At 40.5% G+C, this 16,148-nt stretch overlaps 1 protein-coding gene across 1 annotated transcript; it reads right to left on the reverse strand.

Moving 5' to 3' along the window:
- Window positions 1-4,799: 4,799 nt before the first annotated feature.
- On the reverse strand, window positions 4,800-5,936 carry LOC137019440 (5-hydroxytryptamine receptor 1E). The gene has a single exon (XM_067384900.1). The coding sequence runs from the start codon at window positions 5,934-5,936 to the stop codon at window positions 4,800-4,802; it is 1,137 nt and encodes a 378-aa protein (XP_067241001.1).
- Window positions 5,937-16,148: the final 10,212 nt, after the last annotated feature.

Genomic DNA, 16,148 nt, shown 5'->3' on the forward strand with positions numbered 1-16,148 from the left:
GCGCTCGAGTCGGGTCAAGCATTTTTCTTACAAGTTAATTAATGTACAGACACATTTCAGGAAAATAATCGATTTTAATAAGTTGTCTAGACTTAGATCCGTCCATTATTGTGTTGAATGCATCTGAATTAATTTAGTAGAATATCTGAAACTGAATAGTTGGGAAAATGAGAGAAAACTAGTGTAACCACTAGGCACTGGTGATTTTATATTTTATATTTTATATTGTTTTTCCCCACCATAATATGTGATTTTAAAAATGCATATCATGTAAGAAGAAAGCAGTTCTTCATAGCTGTAAGTCTATGTAGCTGTGAAGGTGTAAAAACTTCCTTTATAACTGATAAAAGTCCCTATTTCCATTTCAACCACATCATTTGAGCTCTTGTATGATGTTAAAATAGGACATTAATCACTCAATGACAACTGAAAACACTTTTAAGTATCTTTATTAGTGTATCCCGGTCATGGGGTTATGGCATTTTGATAAGATCAAACTGATTTGATTTATTTTAATCAAATAAGATGAAGCATTTGATACAAACCAACTGAAACCACGAAGCACAAAATTCATAAAATACATTGAGATTACTTACTGATGTCTGTGTGACTATTTTCTATGAAAATGATGCGACTTCTTGGAAGATGATGGCATTATGGACCTGTTTTAAAGTGATTTTAACAAAGACTAACAGGATGGATTATTATCAGTGAAAACAATATTCCCAACATGTTTTATTTTGAAACATTTAAGAGAAAAGGAAAATGAAGAAACACCTAAATGATCCGTTTCATTGGGTTAGTAGCTGACAAAAATGAACACGAGTAGAGAAATGATTTCAAATTCACCTCTATGTCCATTTTTGAAAACTTAACTAATGTGATTTCTATCTTTATTCAATATATTAAGACATATCATGAACATATTCTGCATAGTCAGAATGACCAGCTTATCTTTGACTTTTGCTTATGAAATGCTGTGTTTTATCAAAATGTCTAAATATGCAGTAATACTTAATATTTCAGCTAAAGTGTTTAGATATGCAGAACGCAGTAAATAGAGATCTTTAAAGAAATCATAAAAATCAAAATTATAGTGTTGTGGCTTCGTCTCTGTGTGCTTTGAACATGTAGATTCTTTAATGTTTTTGAAATAACTCTCTTCTGCTCACCAAGACTGCATTTATTTGATCAAAACTAAAGTAAAAATCAGTGAGATATTATTACAATGTAAAACAGCTGATTTCTATGTGAATATATTGTAAAATATAATTTGTCATTTGTCTTCAGTGTCACATGATCCTTCAGAAATCATTCTAATATGATGATTTGATGCTCAAGAAACATTTATGATTATTATCAGTGTTGAAAACAGTTGTGCTGCTTCAGATTTTTGAGGAGGCTACCATTCAAAAGATTAAATAAATAAGAATGAAATTAATACTTGTATTCAGCAAGGATGCATTAAATCAAAAGTGACAGTAAAGACATTTATAATGTTACAAAAGATTCCATTTAATATGCAGTTCTTTAAACTTTCTATTCATAAACATTTCCTGAAACAAAATGCATTCCACAAAAATATTATGCAGCAAAAACTGTTTTCAACATTATAATAAAAACATTTTAAAATATAGTACAACAGAAAATGGATATTTTAAATTGTAATAATATTTCACATTTTTAGTGTAGTATTTTTTTGCATTAAAAATCTTTATTCTTCCAAACTTTAAATATCCATGCTTCAGCTCTGCTTTCTAAGAAACCAGATGACCCCACAGCGCTGGGCCTCAGGGGGGCAGCGTCTCATCAACAGGACGAGATGCTTTTCAGGATGTTTGTTTTGTAAATTTATATTGTGGACTACTTGCTCTGTATACTGTAAACACTAGTGTAAATTATACAAATGATTGAAAACAATTAATCTTGATGAGCATTAGATATTTCTATTGATTTGGAGTTTAATGAGAGTGTTTCTTTAAATTTCCATGAACTCAGCTTTCTCTGTGATGATGATCACAGGATCACAGAGCCAGTTCTTTAATTTAACAAACTCAACTTTTAAGTAGTAGATCTTTAGATTTAGATGTTGTAACTTGTAGCATGTTAACTGCACTTAACTTGAAATACTGAATAAGCAAACTCATACAATTTGATTGCACTTGACATGGTCTTGGGAGCAGAGCTCGATTCCCATCATGCACCACGGCTCAAACGGACAATGAGAATGACTGATTGACTGCTATATTGCTTCTGTTATTGAAATGGTGTTGTTGTTTCTGTGAGTTATGGGATGCAAATTTAGCGAGCATGTTGTAACTATGTGGCCTGCTGTCTAAGACATTGTGGTTTATGTGTTGGAGGTCAAGAACACTGCAGTCCACAAACAATCCTGTTGCACACTGAAGTCTGTAGTGTGTTAAGGTCATGACAATTCAGTGTTGGGAAGGGCTGTGATCTTCCATCTATTGTTGAGTTGATTAAATCTATCTACCAATAGACAGGTACAGGAATGTTGTTTTGAGTGTACCACCTCCCTACAAAAAAGAGATGATGACATAAAATTGCATTTTTTTCCTGTAGTGTAGTGTTCAGGACCTTCAAATCTCAAACCACAATGACTTTGTTTCTCTCCGCCTGTTTTTATGTGAATTTTTGCATATTGCATAAAAAAAATGTCAAAGATGTGCATAAATCCTAAAAATGTGCATATAAAAAACAACTGAATTGAGGTGGATAATTTTTTTACACGTGCATAAACTACTGACTTTGCCTCAGCAGATCAACCAACAGACCAATTTCACTGCACAGCATCTCAAAAGCAGACAACACCATTGCAATAATATAAAAATATTGATTTCAGCTGTGGTGCATGATGGGAACTGAACACCCCTTCAGTTGAAGACATTACTCGATCTGTCTTGAAATGTATCTGAGGCGATGCGTTTCGAGATTGTTGATTGTTTTCCTGTGGGTTAAAGGTTTGACGTTTTGAATAAATTATATTTTATAATTACTACTATATAGCGATTTTTGAGTTTAAATTGTGTATAAGTGGCTGTAATATATGTGTTTCAGGTGTGGGAGTGGCATATTTTGAGACTTGATAATTAAGACAGGGTCATTGTGCTAGTTTTGGGCAATTTTTGATTGGTCATTGGTCTAGTTTTGTTACACAGACACAGTAAATCTGCATGCAACTCAAATAGTTAAAGTCAAAGTTCATCAACTTAAAAAAAATCAATTTGGTTAACATACTTGGGTTTTCAGAGCCTCGCACATAACATGCAGACAAATATATCACAGCCACAAATTTGTTCTCTCGTTTTAGCCAATCTTGGCCACAATTTGTTCAATAGTTTTAGTCAAATTGTGGCCACGAATTAAGAATTCGTTCCCACAACTTAATTGTTAGTAAATCGTGGCCACATTGAACTAATTTGTTCTGTCATTTTAATTTAACTACCCTCCAGCAAAAGAATTCCATGGCGGATTGGTCGCGGAGGTATCGCGGCTTCCGGAACGTATCCGCGAACGGACCCGTAATGCGCGCAGTGATGGATCCGCAACAAAGGCGGACCTGCAAATTGATACAACCATTACAGTAAATGTGCGTGCGTGTCTGCAGATCCAACATGGGTCCGCTCAGGATTCGTTGATTGACAGTAGAATTTACGGCGCCGCCCGGAGGCGGAGCTGATCCTCTGGGCGGCGCCAAAACGAATGTGACAGTCATGCGACTTAAATGCGGATCTGCCTAGGAGTCTCCTGCTGTGTGGGTAAAACAAGGGACAGAATTATTACATCATGCGCACGATTTACTTAAAACAAGGAAACAAATTAGTAAGACAAGTTGATGTGTTAGTAATTTGTGGGAACGAATTGCTAATTTGTGGCCATGATATACAGATTTTTGTCTGCATGTCTTGTGTGAGGCTCCATAGGGGTTTCAAGTTTACTTGTTACATCCACCAACTGGAGTGCCCTTGATTTCCACCAGAGGGCACTCCTTCTGTCTTGGCTATCTCACCATGGACTATTTTTCCCACAACCCATTGCCCGGACTCATTATGCCTGATTACATCCATTTGTGTCTCATCATCTTGTTAACCCTGTGTTCATTCACTCATTGCGAAGTCTTGTATGGGTCACTACTGCATTTCTGAGTGTTGTCCTGGTTCCACGTGTCTTGGTTTTTATCTTCTGCTTGTCTCCCTGGATTTGCCTGTGTCTAGGACCTTGTTTTATGTTTGGACTGTTTGCTCGTGGTTTTGACCTTATGCATGTTTTATTGATTGCGATTATGGATTATCCTCAATAAAGCTTGGATCTTCAACCTAAAGTCTCAGAGCAGTATATGACAGTACTATTATTTGTCTCTCTCTTCCTGGAAAAGAGATTGTAATGTTGATGTCTCATGTTACACTACACAGATTTGACCAATCAAAAGCTTCCAAGACTGAGACAATGAAATGACCATGAAAAAATGACCTAGAGATTATTGGATACATAAAAAACGCACACACAAAATGAGCCCTTTGGATGTGCCCCATCCTTACTCCCTGTTAGTACGGTGTACAGGAAAGACCACTGTGCTTGTCAAACCATTCCATGCTGTTGCTCATTAATCAAATGATGATGTGCTAGAAAAGCAGACAGTGGTTTTTCATTGGATTTTATTAAAACAATGTAATCAGCTCTTCCCAAGGACACTGCATCATGTGTGCTTTCCGTATTCCTGCTAGAATGTTAGACGTACGAATCCAGAATGTTTCGATCACATTGAAGCAGCCGCCTGTCTATGTGTGCTCCTTACGCCTGATCAGTCTCTTGAAAGCTTGTTTAAAGTCCTCGTTGAAGCTGGTGTACAGTAGCGGATTAATGAGTGAGTTGACGTAGCCCAGCCAGGTGAGCGCATCCGACACGTGAGGCGAGGGGTTCAGCAACATCAAGCCCACCAGCAGCTCTTTCATGAAGAACGGCAGCCAGCACAGGATGAAGGCTCCCAGGATGAGGCCCAAAATCCGCGCCGCCTTCCTCTCCCGAGACGTACAGATCTGATTTCTCTCGTCCTGCTCCGCCGCGTCCATATCGAACGGTGGTACGCGAACGGCTATGTTGTTCCGGTCGAATTCCACAGTGGGGTCAGAGGTGGACACATCCGAGAGGCAGAAGGCGTGCGTGACCCGGCAGTGGTTCACAGAGTTCTGGCTGTCAGTGCTGCGGCTGCTGAGGTGCCGCGAAGAGCCACGCTTCTGGTACAGCGTCTTGGCGGCGCTGTAGATGCGTGAGTACAGGATGAGTATCAGAGTCATGGGGATGTAGAAAGCACCAAACGTGGAGTAGATGGTGTAGCCCACGTGGTCATGCTCGATGATGCACTGCTGCGGGCCGCTGCCATCCCCGCGTTGCCTCCAGAACAGAGGCGGTATGGAGATGAAGATGGAAATCACCCACACGATGACCACCATGACGGCGGCGCGCCGGGCTGTCCTCTTGCGGGCGTACTCGATGGCTTTAGTGATGGCCCAGTAGCGGTCCAGTGCGATCACGCACAGGTGCAGGATGGAGCAGGTGCAGCAGGTCATGTCGACGCTCAGCCACGCCTCGCACACGAACGGCCCCAGCAACCACGTCTCGGTGGTGATGTACAGGATGCTGATGGGCATGACTAGCACGGCCACCAGGAAGTCAGTGATAGCCAGTGAGCAGATGAGGTAGTTTGCTGGCAGGTGGAGCTTCTTTGTGGTGCAGATGGCGGCGATGACTGCGCCGTTCACCACGGCCGTCAGCAGCGTCAGCAACGCCAGCAGAGCCACCACGGCTAGTCGCTCCGACAACACCTCGATGCTAAATGCCGCTCTTGGTGTGGCAGTGGTGTTGGTGCTGTTGGCCAGAGCACCGGCGCTTTCTCCCAGGTAGCGCTCCATTTCCATCCTGCAGCTGGAGTCACTCCGTCAGACCGGAGAATCCCCACTCCAGGACTAAAGCACCGAAGACTTCTGCGCTGGATCAGTGGCGTCCTGTCAAACACACAAGCAGATGATGAGTTCACATGGCTTTTTTCAGTTGCTTGACATTTTTTTAATAAATAATGGCTTAAACATTTCCAGAGCATGTGTAACCCCTCACGAGGTCCTAATCGCCCCACTCGGCGTGGGCCTCGAACCTGGGTCTCCGGCATGGGAGTCGGATGCTCTAAGGTCGCAACCCCTAATGTCAGTCACTAGAGCATCTCTTGAGATCAAAGGAGTGAGGTTTACTTGCACAGCGACTACTGGCTGGCCTCCATTACACCTACCACCCAAATCTCACTCCTATCCGGGTCACGGCACCAATGTAACCCCTCACCCAGGTCCTACTTGCCCTGCTGTGTGTGGGCCTCAAACCTGGGACTCCGGCGTTGGAGTTGGATGCTCTAACAAAGAGGCTAAAGGCTGCAACCCCTAACGTCAGTCACTAGAGCATCTCTTGATGTCAGAGGAGTGAGGTTTCCTCGCACAGCGACTAATAGCTGGCCTCCATTACACCCACCCCCCTAAACCTCACTTCTCTGATCTCAAGAGATGCTCTAGTGACTGACATTAGGGGTTGCAGCCTTTAGCCTCCTTGTTAGAGCGTCCGAGGCCCACGCAGAGCGGGGCGAGTAGATCCTGGGTAGAGGGGTTACACATACACAGTGGCCTCTGAAATTGTTCACTTATAGGGAGACCACTGGCAAGATGGGCTTTTACTAAAATTTGGCTGTTTATGCAAATCGAAATGTGAGTTTATGCAGTCGAAATGTGAATTTTTAGCATAAGAAAAAAGGGCTGAGGTACTGCCTTTGGCCAGAAACTTCAATACCCATAACAGTGTATTCACATGGGTGACGGCATTAGCGCTTCTCATTTACTTTGAATGGGTGACGTCATGCGTTACCAAACTGAATCGTGGGTTTTGTGTCACTGGTGTTGCTCGTGGCAGAAGTTGAAAATGTTCAACTTTTCAAGCGTCAGCCAATCAGATCCCCTTATGCAAATACCATAGCGCTGATGCTAGCCAACACCGGAAAGTAATGTGATTGGCTGTCAGACATGCCCTCCGTCAGACGCCCCATGTGAATGCAACGTAACGCCCCTTAAAAGCTCTGGAGCTGTCAAAAGTCCACTGAATGATGCAAAATGATGCGTTTTACGTCATCCGCCAGAGTTTTGCTGAAAAATAAATGGGGTTATCTGGTTGCACGTAACATGGAGAAAGAGTACATATTGTTTGTCTACATACCCATATTATTGATTTTCTAAAAATACAAAGCTGGTTGAAAATCAGTGAACTTATGTCACATTTGTCTGAACTTCATTACATTAGACAATAAGATATCAACCACAGGTGTAGTTCATCACATTAACTATCAGGGGTACATTTCCCAAAGCCAACTATGGTCCGTCGTTACAAACACAATTCAATGGAACTTGCGATCATTGTTGGCTAATGATGCTTTTGGGAAACACCCCAGCATGTTATACTAATGACAATTAACAAACACAAACCATTCCAGCAGTGATCTGAATAATGATGAAGTGATTTTGTGAAAGAAATATTGATGATGGCGTTTGTCCATGTCCTCTATAGTGTTCAGCATTGATGGCAAAAGAATTTATGCCTCTGCTTGGTCTTTCTTTTCTCTAGTCACAGCCGTTCTGACCTGCAGCCCCACGGGTACAAACAGAACAGAATGAAGTGAATTTAATGCAGGTTTTGTGTCTCAAGGGCAAAGTCAGCCATGGAGAACGCATTTATTTTAATGCGGTTATTTAGAGGAAAAAGACATTTTCCACAGAGCACATACACACAATCAAACTCATGCATCAACATAACACATTTGTGCAAATTGGTTCATATTCAGATCAAAGAGGGAACCAATTAATCTGCCTCTGATAAAACACAGCACATGCTCATATGCTAAATATGACCATTTTAAGATGTGAATTTAATGAACAAGTAGGCCACTATTGGTCACTGGTATTAGCAGAGCTATTACTCACTGAGAGAAGCAACATACACAATAGTTTCTACTCTTTCGCACAATGATGACCGCAAAAGCTTACACACATAACAGAGACTCTTTTAAGTTTTTGAAAACTAAACATAAGCAGCTTTGCCCCATAATTTTTTGACTGAACAATGATGGTTTCAATTTGTGAGTGTTATTAATAATTTTAAAACAGTTTTTGTTATTGTTGTATTTTCTTTGTCTCAGCCACAACTGTCTGTCTCAAATATTTATTATACAATTCTATACTTACCAGGGAGCCAGGGAAATTAAAACAGGTGTAACATGATAGTTATTCTTTCTCTTAAAGTCCCACTTCTATCCCTTAAAACTAATCTTTGATGATCAAAATGACATATTTTAACATTTTTTTCCCCTTCATGCCTTAAAATAGCTTGATTCTAACACTACACCCTTGCTTGATTTGGTATGCGCCGATACATGAACATGCAAATTAGTCTCTGCCTCCACTCAATCACAGCAGGTCGGATCACCTGATTCACACAGTCAAATGTAGTAAATGCTACAAAATGGCAAGTGGAAATATTGGTTTGATTTTGTAGAAGAAGAAGAAGAAGAAGAACAAATTATACAGGCTTGTACGATGTATCAGAATGGTAATGTGTTTTATGTATGTCGGACACATAACAGTAATTAATATGATTAGTCTTTTGCTTGACTACGTTATCAACAGCTAATAATGTGTTGCTAATGTTAAACAAACCCTTTCACCATTTCAGTCTGCCTTCTAAAAATCCTTAGAAATGCCAAACATTTAATTATTGCATATTTGCATTACTGCATTATTTTACTCGTTGCTTGAAAAAGTAATCTGATTACGTAACTCATGTTAACCTCCAACAGTGTTGGTACCAACTGTAAGTGAGAGAGGAATGAGTGAGAGACACTGTAATAAAGTGAATTACAGTAATCTAGGCCAAATGTTACGAATATATGAATCACAGTTTCAAATTTCAGAATGCACTTTTCAGCAATTGCTTATGATTTCATTCTTTCCATCCGCAAATGACAGCAGCTTCGGGGGGAACAGGAAGGAAGGTTTTAAACTGAGAGATATAGATTAGAGTTTTAGATTGCATAAAATAATAATAATAATAAACATTCTGAAGAAGGACTACGCAGCAGAAGGATGATTTTTCATGAGACTTGGAAGGAGGCTGAGCACGACTCTTTCACGCATCTTAGCATGCGTGTGTGCATGTGTATATGTGTATGAAAAAAAGTCTCCTGAGTGACACCATGCACTTGAACATAGCATATTGTGTTCGAATTTTACAGTAAAAAAAAAAACTAAACCTATTTTAGCTTCAGGTTCTGAAGGGTTAATGGAAATAAAGTTTGGATGGCATCAGAATCTAAGTGTTAAGACACTCCGAATTTATCAAAGATAGATACCAGAAGAAAAGCAACACTGGACCAAGTACCAATCCCTGCTTCATGACTGAATCTTCATCAATCATCTCTCAAACAGACACATAATCACAGAAGATGCTAATTGGGATCCATTGACCTTAATAAAACTACTGTTAACTCATTGTAATCACACCAACAAATTGAAATTATTTACATTTCTTAGTCTTGTCAAAGTGTGCAACAAATAAAATAGTTAATTAGCAAATCATCCTCTGCTATTGTACATGACTTCCCCCCCATCTGGAGAATCAGCAGTACTAAAGAATTAAAAACTAAGAGAGTGTTAAACGTGGTGTTAATAAACTCACCCAGTCCTGCCATTCCCTTCCTCTCCCCCAAGACAGTTTACATGTTCACTCTCACACACAAACACACAAGTGTTTTTAGAAGACTGAGTCTTTCTACAGGTTTCGTGTCTCCTCCAGGTTCCAGTGCAATCACACTAATGATAAAGACATGAATGTGCAATCACACAACAGCAGCCTGTAATTGCACAGGTTTGATTGACAGTTTGGCCAGTCCCTAGAGGTCAGAGGCAGCTCTGAAATCATTCAGAAAAGGTTCAAGCATCACAATAACACAATCACTTCTGACGCTCTTCATGAGCAGCGTTCATCCACCTTATACGTGCGAGGCGTGTTTGCGTAGGCTGACTCATTACATGCAGTTGTTGGGATATTTCTAAAGAGGCTGTCGTCACACGCGGGCCTGAGAGCCCATCTGTCTGCACGTCCCTAAGTGAAGCCCAGGGATGCAAACTCACGAGGGGTGAACAAGGTGAGACAATTACAGATCCCAGGAAATGCTGCAGTGGGAATTACTGGTGAAAGAATAAGCTTCATTAAAGGTTTAATGATTTAAATGTGCACTCGGTTAGTTTCACTGGATTTCACACATGAAAATCGAAGTCAGAGTCAGTGATTATCCCTAATTTGTCGACCCTGCAGTAGTATATACATTAGGGAGATTTCCCATCTTGCTACATGTAACTGTGCTATAAAATCCAGCTCAATTTTGCTATAGTATTATGTACTTCCTATCTCCAACAACAACAAACTTATATATTTATTAAGGATTAAAAGACCTGTATAGACTAAACTAGAATCCCTGTGCAAGTGCTGCTAAAGTAAGTCACGTAACTGGCCACTGCTGGAGTCAGAAAAATAAAAATAGCTGCTGTCATAGGCTGGCTGTGTATATAATCCAAAGAACGAAGCATAACGGAGAATGATAGATTACAAGCTACTTTTAGTGAAGTTCCTAAACATAATTTTGGGAGGAGTGAACCCATCTAATCTTTCAACTACCTGCCAGACCATATAAGTGGCTGCTGCTCTGTCATCAGCTGTTTTGGCATCCATCCACCTTCCCGACTCCACAACATAATTTACACATCTTCCTACCAGACTCAACTTCCAAGCTTTAGTAGTCCCACTGGGGGTTAAATCTAAGCTCGAGTTGAAGCTGCTCCCCCGAGCCCCTCTACTGCAGACAGCAAACCAAATACATTTAATCTTAATAGCTTAAAGTTTATATGGGCAAATGAACTTGTGAAATAAACAGAGAACTCGAACGGCACTACACATACCAACATAACTTCAAAGAGAGGCAATGAACAGAGGAGAACTAAGGGCTTAAATACACGAGGAAGGTAATCAACAGAACATGGAACAGGTGTGGACTAGTCTCGCCTAGCCAGACCTTCAGACTGATGGCAGAAGTTCTGGACTCTATCACAGCTTTCATTGGCCAAGCACCACCCAAGAGGATGTTTGACTGACATGTAACCCAACCAATCACAGTTCGTTTTGTTCCGTGTCATGTTTAGGGTCGTGAAATGTAAAGTCAAAGTCAGACCGGCGTGCATCTAATAAATTATTAATTTAAGAACGTTGTGCAAGTTTACTGCAACAGTGGAGCTACAAATGTCACATACTCAACATCAAAATTCAACATTTAGTTGATCCAGGTAAGAGCTCATTGTTACAGCTGTAAACATGATGGTATTTTTTTTTTTTTCCATAAGGGGGTTTGGCTTCAAGGCATTTGTTTCCAGGAGGACAGTTAAATAATGTGACACACACGTGTCACAGACATCCTATAGAACTCAATCAACCAGATGACAACTTCCTACCTGAAATCCTGAAGTGTTTCCAGTTAAGTGTGCCATATGCATCAGACGCTCAGCCAACGATCCATGGACGTGACGTCTGAGGCTGAGACTAGGTGTGGACTAATTAGAGACTATGACAACGAATCATAGACTAGAACTCAGGCAAAACAGAGACAATGAAAACTCTGATTAAAACTAAGACAGAAACTAAACATGACTGAGAAAGCACATCCTCCAAAACAGTACAAACTGAAGAGCGAGGGAGAGAGGGGACTCTGAGAAAGAGAAAGACACCAAGGAGACAACAACCAGGGATGAAGGTGGGAGGAGCTGGGGCAGAAACAGGAGGGACCAGAGACCCTCCAGGTAGGAGTAGGACATGAAGGTCCACAGTGGAGCTGAGGGAGGGAGGAGCCATGCTAGAGAGGCCAGGCGGAGCCAGCAATACGACTGACTAAGGTGGAGACAGTGGAGTTGGAGATTAAGGCGGAGCCGAAATGCAGAAGGCCTGGAGGGTCTCAATGGAGCTGCAGGCGGGTGTGACTGAGGTGGAGGCATGGGCTTGGCAGACCGGGGCAGAGGTGTTGGGAGTGGACAAGGACAAGAATCAGCTCCATCGGTTCTGGTGGTGATTGCAGGAGGTTAGTAGGAAGTGGATGATTTCCTGTATCTTTTGTTCCATCTACCCATTGCTTGGTGGATGGTAACCCTACAAGAGGCTGACAGTCACACCCAGGAGTTTAAGGAAGGCTTTCCAGACATGGGAGATGAACTGGGAACCCCTATCTGAGATACATGATTGATCAATAGTTCAGTGGTCTCCATAGTGGTGGGTAAGCTTTTGAGAAGGATTAGTTTGCAGGCTTTGGAAAATCAATTGACAATGACTCCCACTGAGGGTGGAAGATCTGTGATAAAGTCAACACCCACCTACCATCCTGGGCAGCGTTTCCCAAAAGCATCGTAAGCTTAAGTTGATCGTAGCTGCATTGAAACCAATGGAGCTACGATCAACTTAGGCTTACGATGCTTTTGGGAAATGCTGCCCTGGATGGTAGGTGTTGTTGGGTCTTGGACATGGCACACTCCTGGCATCCTTGGATGAACCATGTGACATCCTTGTCCATTTGTGGCCACCAGAAGCAATCCTGCAGAAGCCAAAGGGTCCTATTGGTTTCTGGGTGGCATGTGCCCACTGAGGGGGGGAACAGATTCAAAAGTGTACAAGTCGTTGCAAAGTACGACATAAGTCTTATAGGCGGGATGGCCCAATTGGGCAGGTTCGGTGGCATTGGCCTGCGTTAGACGATCATCCAGGAACCATTGTATGAGACTAAAGATGATTTTAGGTGGCAGAATAGGCTCATCTTGGGTTTCAGAAGGAATGGAGACGAGACAAACATCAGCCTTGATGTTCTTGGCCCCTGGACACAAGATGATGAAATTGAAGCGGGTGAAAAAGAGTCGCCAAAATGCTTGGTGAGGATTAAGTCCATGGGCTTCATGAATGTTCTTGAGATTCTGATGGTCTGTCAATACCAAGAAAGAATGATGGGGCCCCTCCAGGCAATGCCACCACTCTTTCAGAATGAGCTTTTTGGCCGATAGATCTTTCCTGCTGTTGGGGAAAGTTTTCAGGAGAAAAAAGGCATATGGATGGGGTTTTCCCTGCTGCAGAGATAAGACATGATTAGTTGAAGCGTCTACTCCAACCACAAAAAGCTTGTTGGGGTCAGAATGGATGGGAAGTGGGGCAGATATAAATGCTTTGCCGAGTTGTCGGAAAGCATGGGAGGCCTTGGGGGTCCAGGACAGAGACTTGGGCTTGGCTCTATAGATCAAACATACATTCCGAAGCTGCAGTTTCATAAGTTGATTGGTATTTGGGTCTGTATTTGTCTATTTAAATGCATTTGTAATATTTGAATACATTTATTAAAACATATTAAAATGCTATTCATACAGACAATGACTTGAATACTGATATGTTTTCTGTTTTGGTACAGTATATGTGGGGCTTGAAGCCAAAATGTCTAAAGAATTTATGAATCATGATATTTATTTAAAAAAAAAAAAACTTTGAAGAATATGTTTGAAATAATGACTGAGATCAAGATCTTTTTTTCCCCTCAAAAAATACTAAATAAAAGAATCTGGCATGAATACAAAGAGTACATTTCTAAGACCTTGGCTTATGCTCTTGAAACTTTTTTTTCCCAGACACATTAAACTAGACCCCCCTTTTCATCATCTCTAACATCTTAATTTGTCATGCACTCGTCTATCAAACGGCATGGTGTTTGTCTGGCTTCACAGTGGCGCGATGACAGTGGGAATGAGCTTTGGAAACTCTGTTGTGTCACTGACGTGCTGGGGTCATAACCTCGTAACATCATGATAATCAACATCTTTCAGATTGTCAAGGCCCCTGAAGCTCCTGAAGAAGATCCATAACTGGAGGTTCTTCATTCATCCACTTGGTGGGGACAAAGACAGAAACACAATCATACATTCATGAGCACCACTCATTTTATGTTAATAAAGTAAGCCGTTTGTAAGGGAAATTAATTCCAGTTGAAAACATGTGTGAGTGATATTTCACCTCAAAATCAATAGAAAATTGATGATTCTCATTAAATTGCAATTACTATAATATATTGAATGTCAGGTTACTGGTAATTTTCTTTTATTTAAATTAATTGAACAATTCAAATTCAGTTCAACAAATCATGATGATTCATTTTCTGTTAGAAAAATATAAGTTATCATATCTTTTTCTCCATTTTGGGGTAAAAAAATGACAAGGTTCTTGACGGTATTTGTGAAGCTCACCCTATGACTTATGTAAATCTCAAATGATTCGGGACAGACTTACTTACAGAAAGTGATTTTAGATGATTTTAGGTCTGTCATTATAACATTGTGAATCTCCTCCAGGGATCATCAGGAAACTACACTGAATGAAAATGATAACCTAAAAATGATAACATTAAAATGAACTGGTTGTATTCAAGTCAAAAACATTATTTAGCAAAAAATCTCTTTATAAGGTAACAATTGCAGGTTACCACTATTTTTTTTTTTTTTATCTCTCACGAAACAGATGAAGCTCAAAACTTATCTGAAGTAAAAGTGTTTGTGACTGATCAGATTCTCCTTCTATTCAGTTCTGCTGTTGTGTTCAGTTTAGAGGTTTTAAAGGGTTAGTTTGCCCAAAAATGAAAATAATGTCATTTATTACTCACCCTCATGTTGTTCCACACCCGTAAGACCTTCGTTCATCTTCGGAACACAAATTTTTAAATCAGTTCATGTGAGTACAGTGAAAAAAAAAAAAAAAACGACTTATTTAGTGATGGCCGATTTCAAAACACTGCTTCATGAAGCTTCGGAGCGTTATGAATCTTTTGTGTCGAATCATGATTCAGATCGCGTGTGTCAAACCGCCAAACTGCTGAAATCACGTGACTCTGGCACTCCGAACCGCTAATTCGACACACTGATTAATTTGTGCTCCAATGCTTCCTGAAACAGTGTTTTGAAATCGGTCATCACTTTACAAGTTGTTATTTTGTTTTTTTTGGCGCACCAAAAATTTAAATATGATTTAAATATGTTTTTAGTACATTAATGGATCTTGAGAGAGGAAATGTCATTGCTGGCTATGCAGCCTTTACTGAGCCATCGAATTTCAACTATAATATCTTAATTTGAGTTCTGAAGATGAACGAAGGTCTTACAGGTGTGGAACGGCATGAGGGTGAGTAATAAATACCATTATTTTCATTTTTGGGTGAACTAACCCTTTAAGAATCATACTTGAAATGTTTAAATCAATGTATTTTTCATTTTATTTGATATGATTAACTTCACTGTGTTCATCAGTTTCAGAAGTATAACTGTAAATTAGGATTGGTGGTTGTTCTTGACCTTGTCAAAGCTTTAGAGTAGAATGAGTGTGTGGTTCGACAAGTTCACCAACAAATTAAAATAATCTCATCAATTATCTGTATGACTCATTAAATTAATTTAGATAGTTGTGTGTGAGGAAGAGTCATACTTGTTGTTTGCTGTAACCAACAACAAACCTCTTCACCTCGAGCCATGTTCAGCCTCATTGATGTTTCTAAAGAAGAGAAACCAATCAAACTTTAATATTAATAGACTGTATCAACCCCAAAGTGATGAAAGCAAACTGGGTTCTTACAATGTCGTGGTCATGAACTGCACCATGACAACCATCATAACTTTGAGCTTTTTGTTCTGAAATGGTATTTACAGTTCTGAGTGGCCATGAAGCAAAGATTCACATCAACATCCTGCTGCCTTGAGATGAATGGGAATGCTGAGTCTTCAGCCGTGCTCCTGGAGGCTCACCGTCCTGCAGAGCGCCAACCCTAATCAAACACACCTGAAACAGCTGATCAAGCTCTTCAGGATTGCTTGAAAATCACAAGGTAATGCAGGATGGATATAAACTTTGCAGGGCAGCGAGCCCCAAAAAGTAGGTTTGAAGACCTGTGGTCTAACATATCACAACTTCCTGTCCTCCGCATGAGTTTCCCT

The sequence above is a fragment of the Chanodichthys erythropterus genome, chromosome 4 (genome assembly GCF_024489055.1).
Source record: "Chanodichthys erythropterus isolate Z2021 chromosome 4, ASM2448905v1, whole genome shotgun sequence".
Lineage (NCBI taxonomy): Eukaryota > Metazoa > Chordata > Actinopteri > Cypriniformes > Xenocyprididae > Chanodichthys > Chanodichthys erythropterus.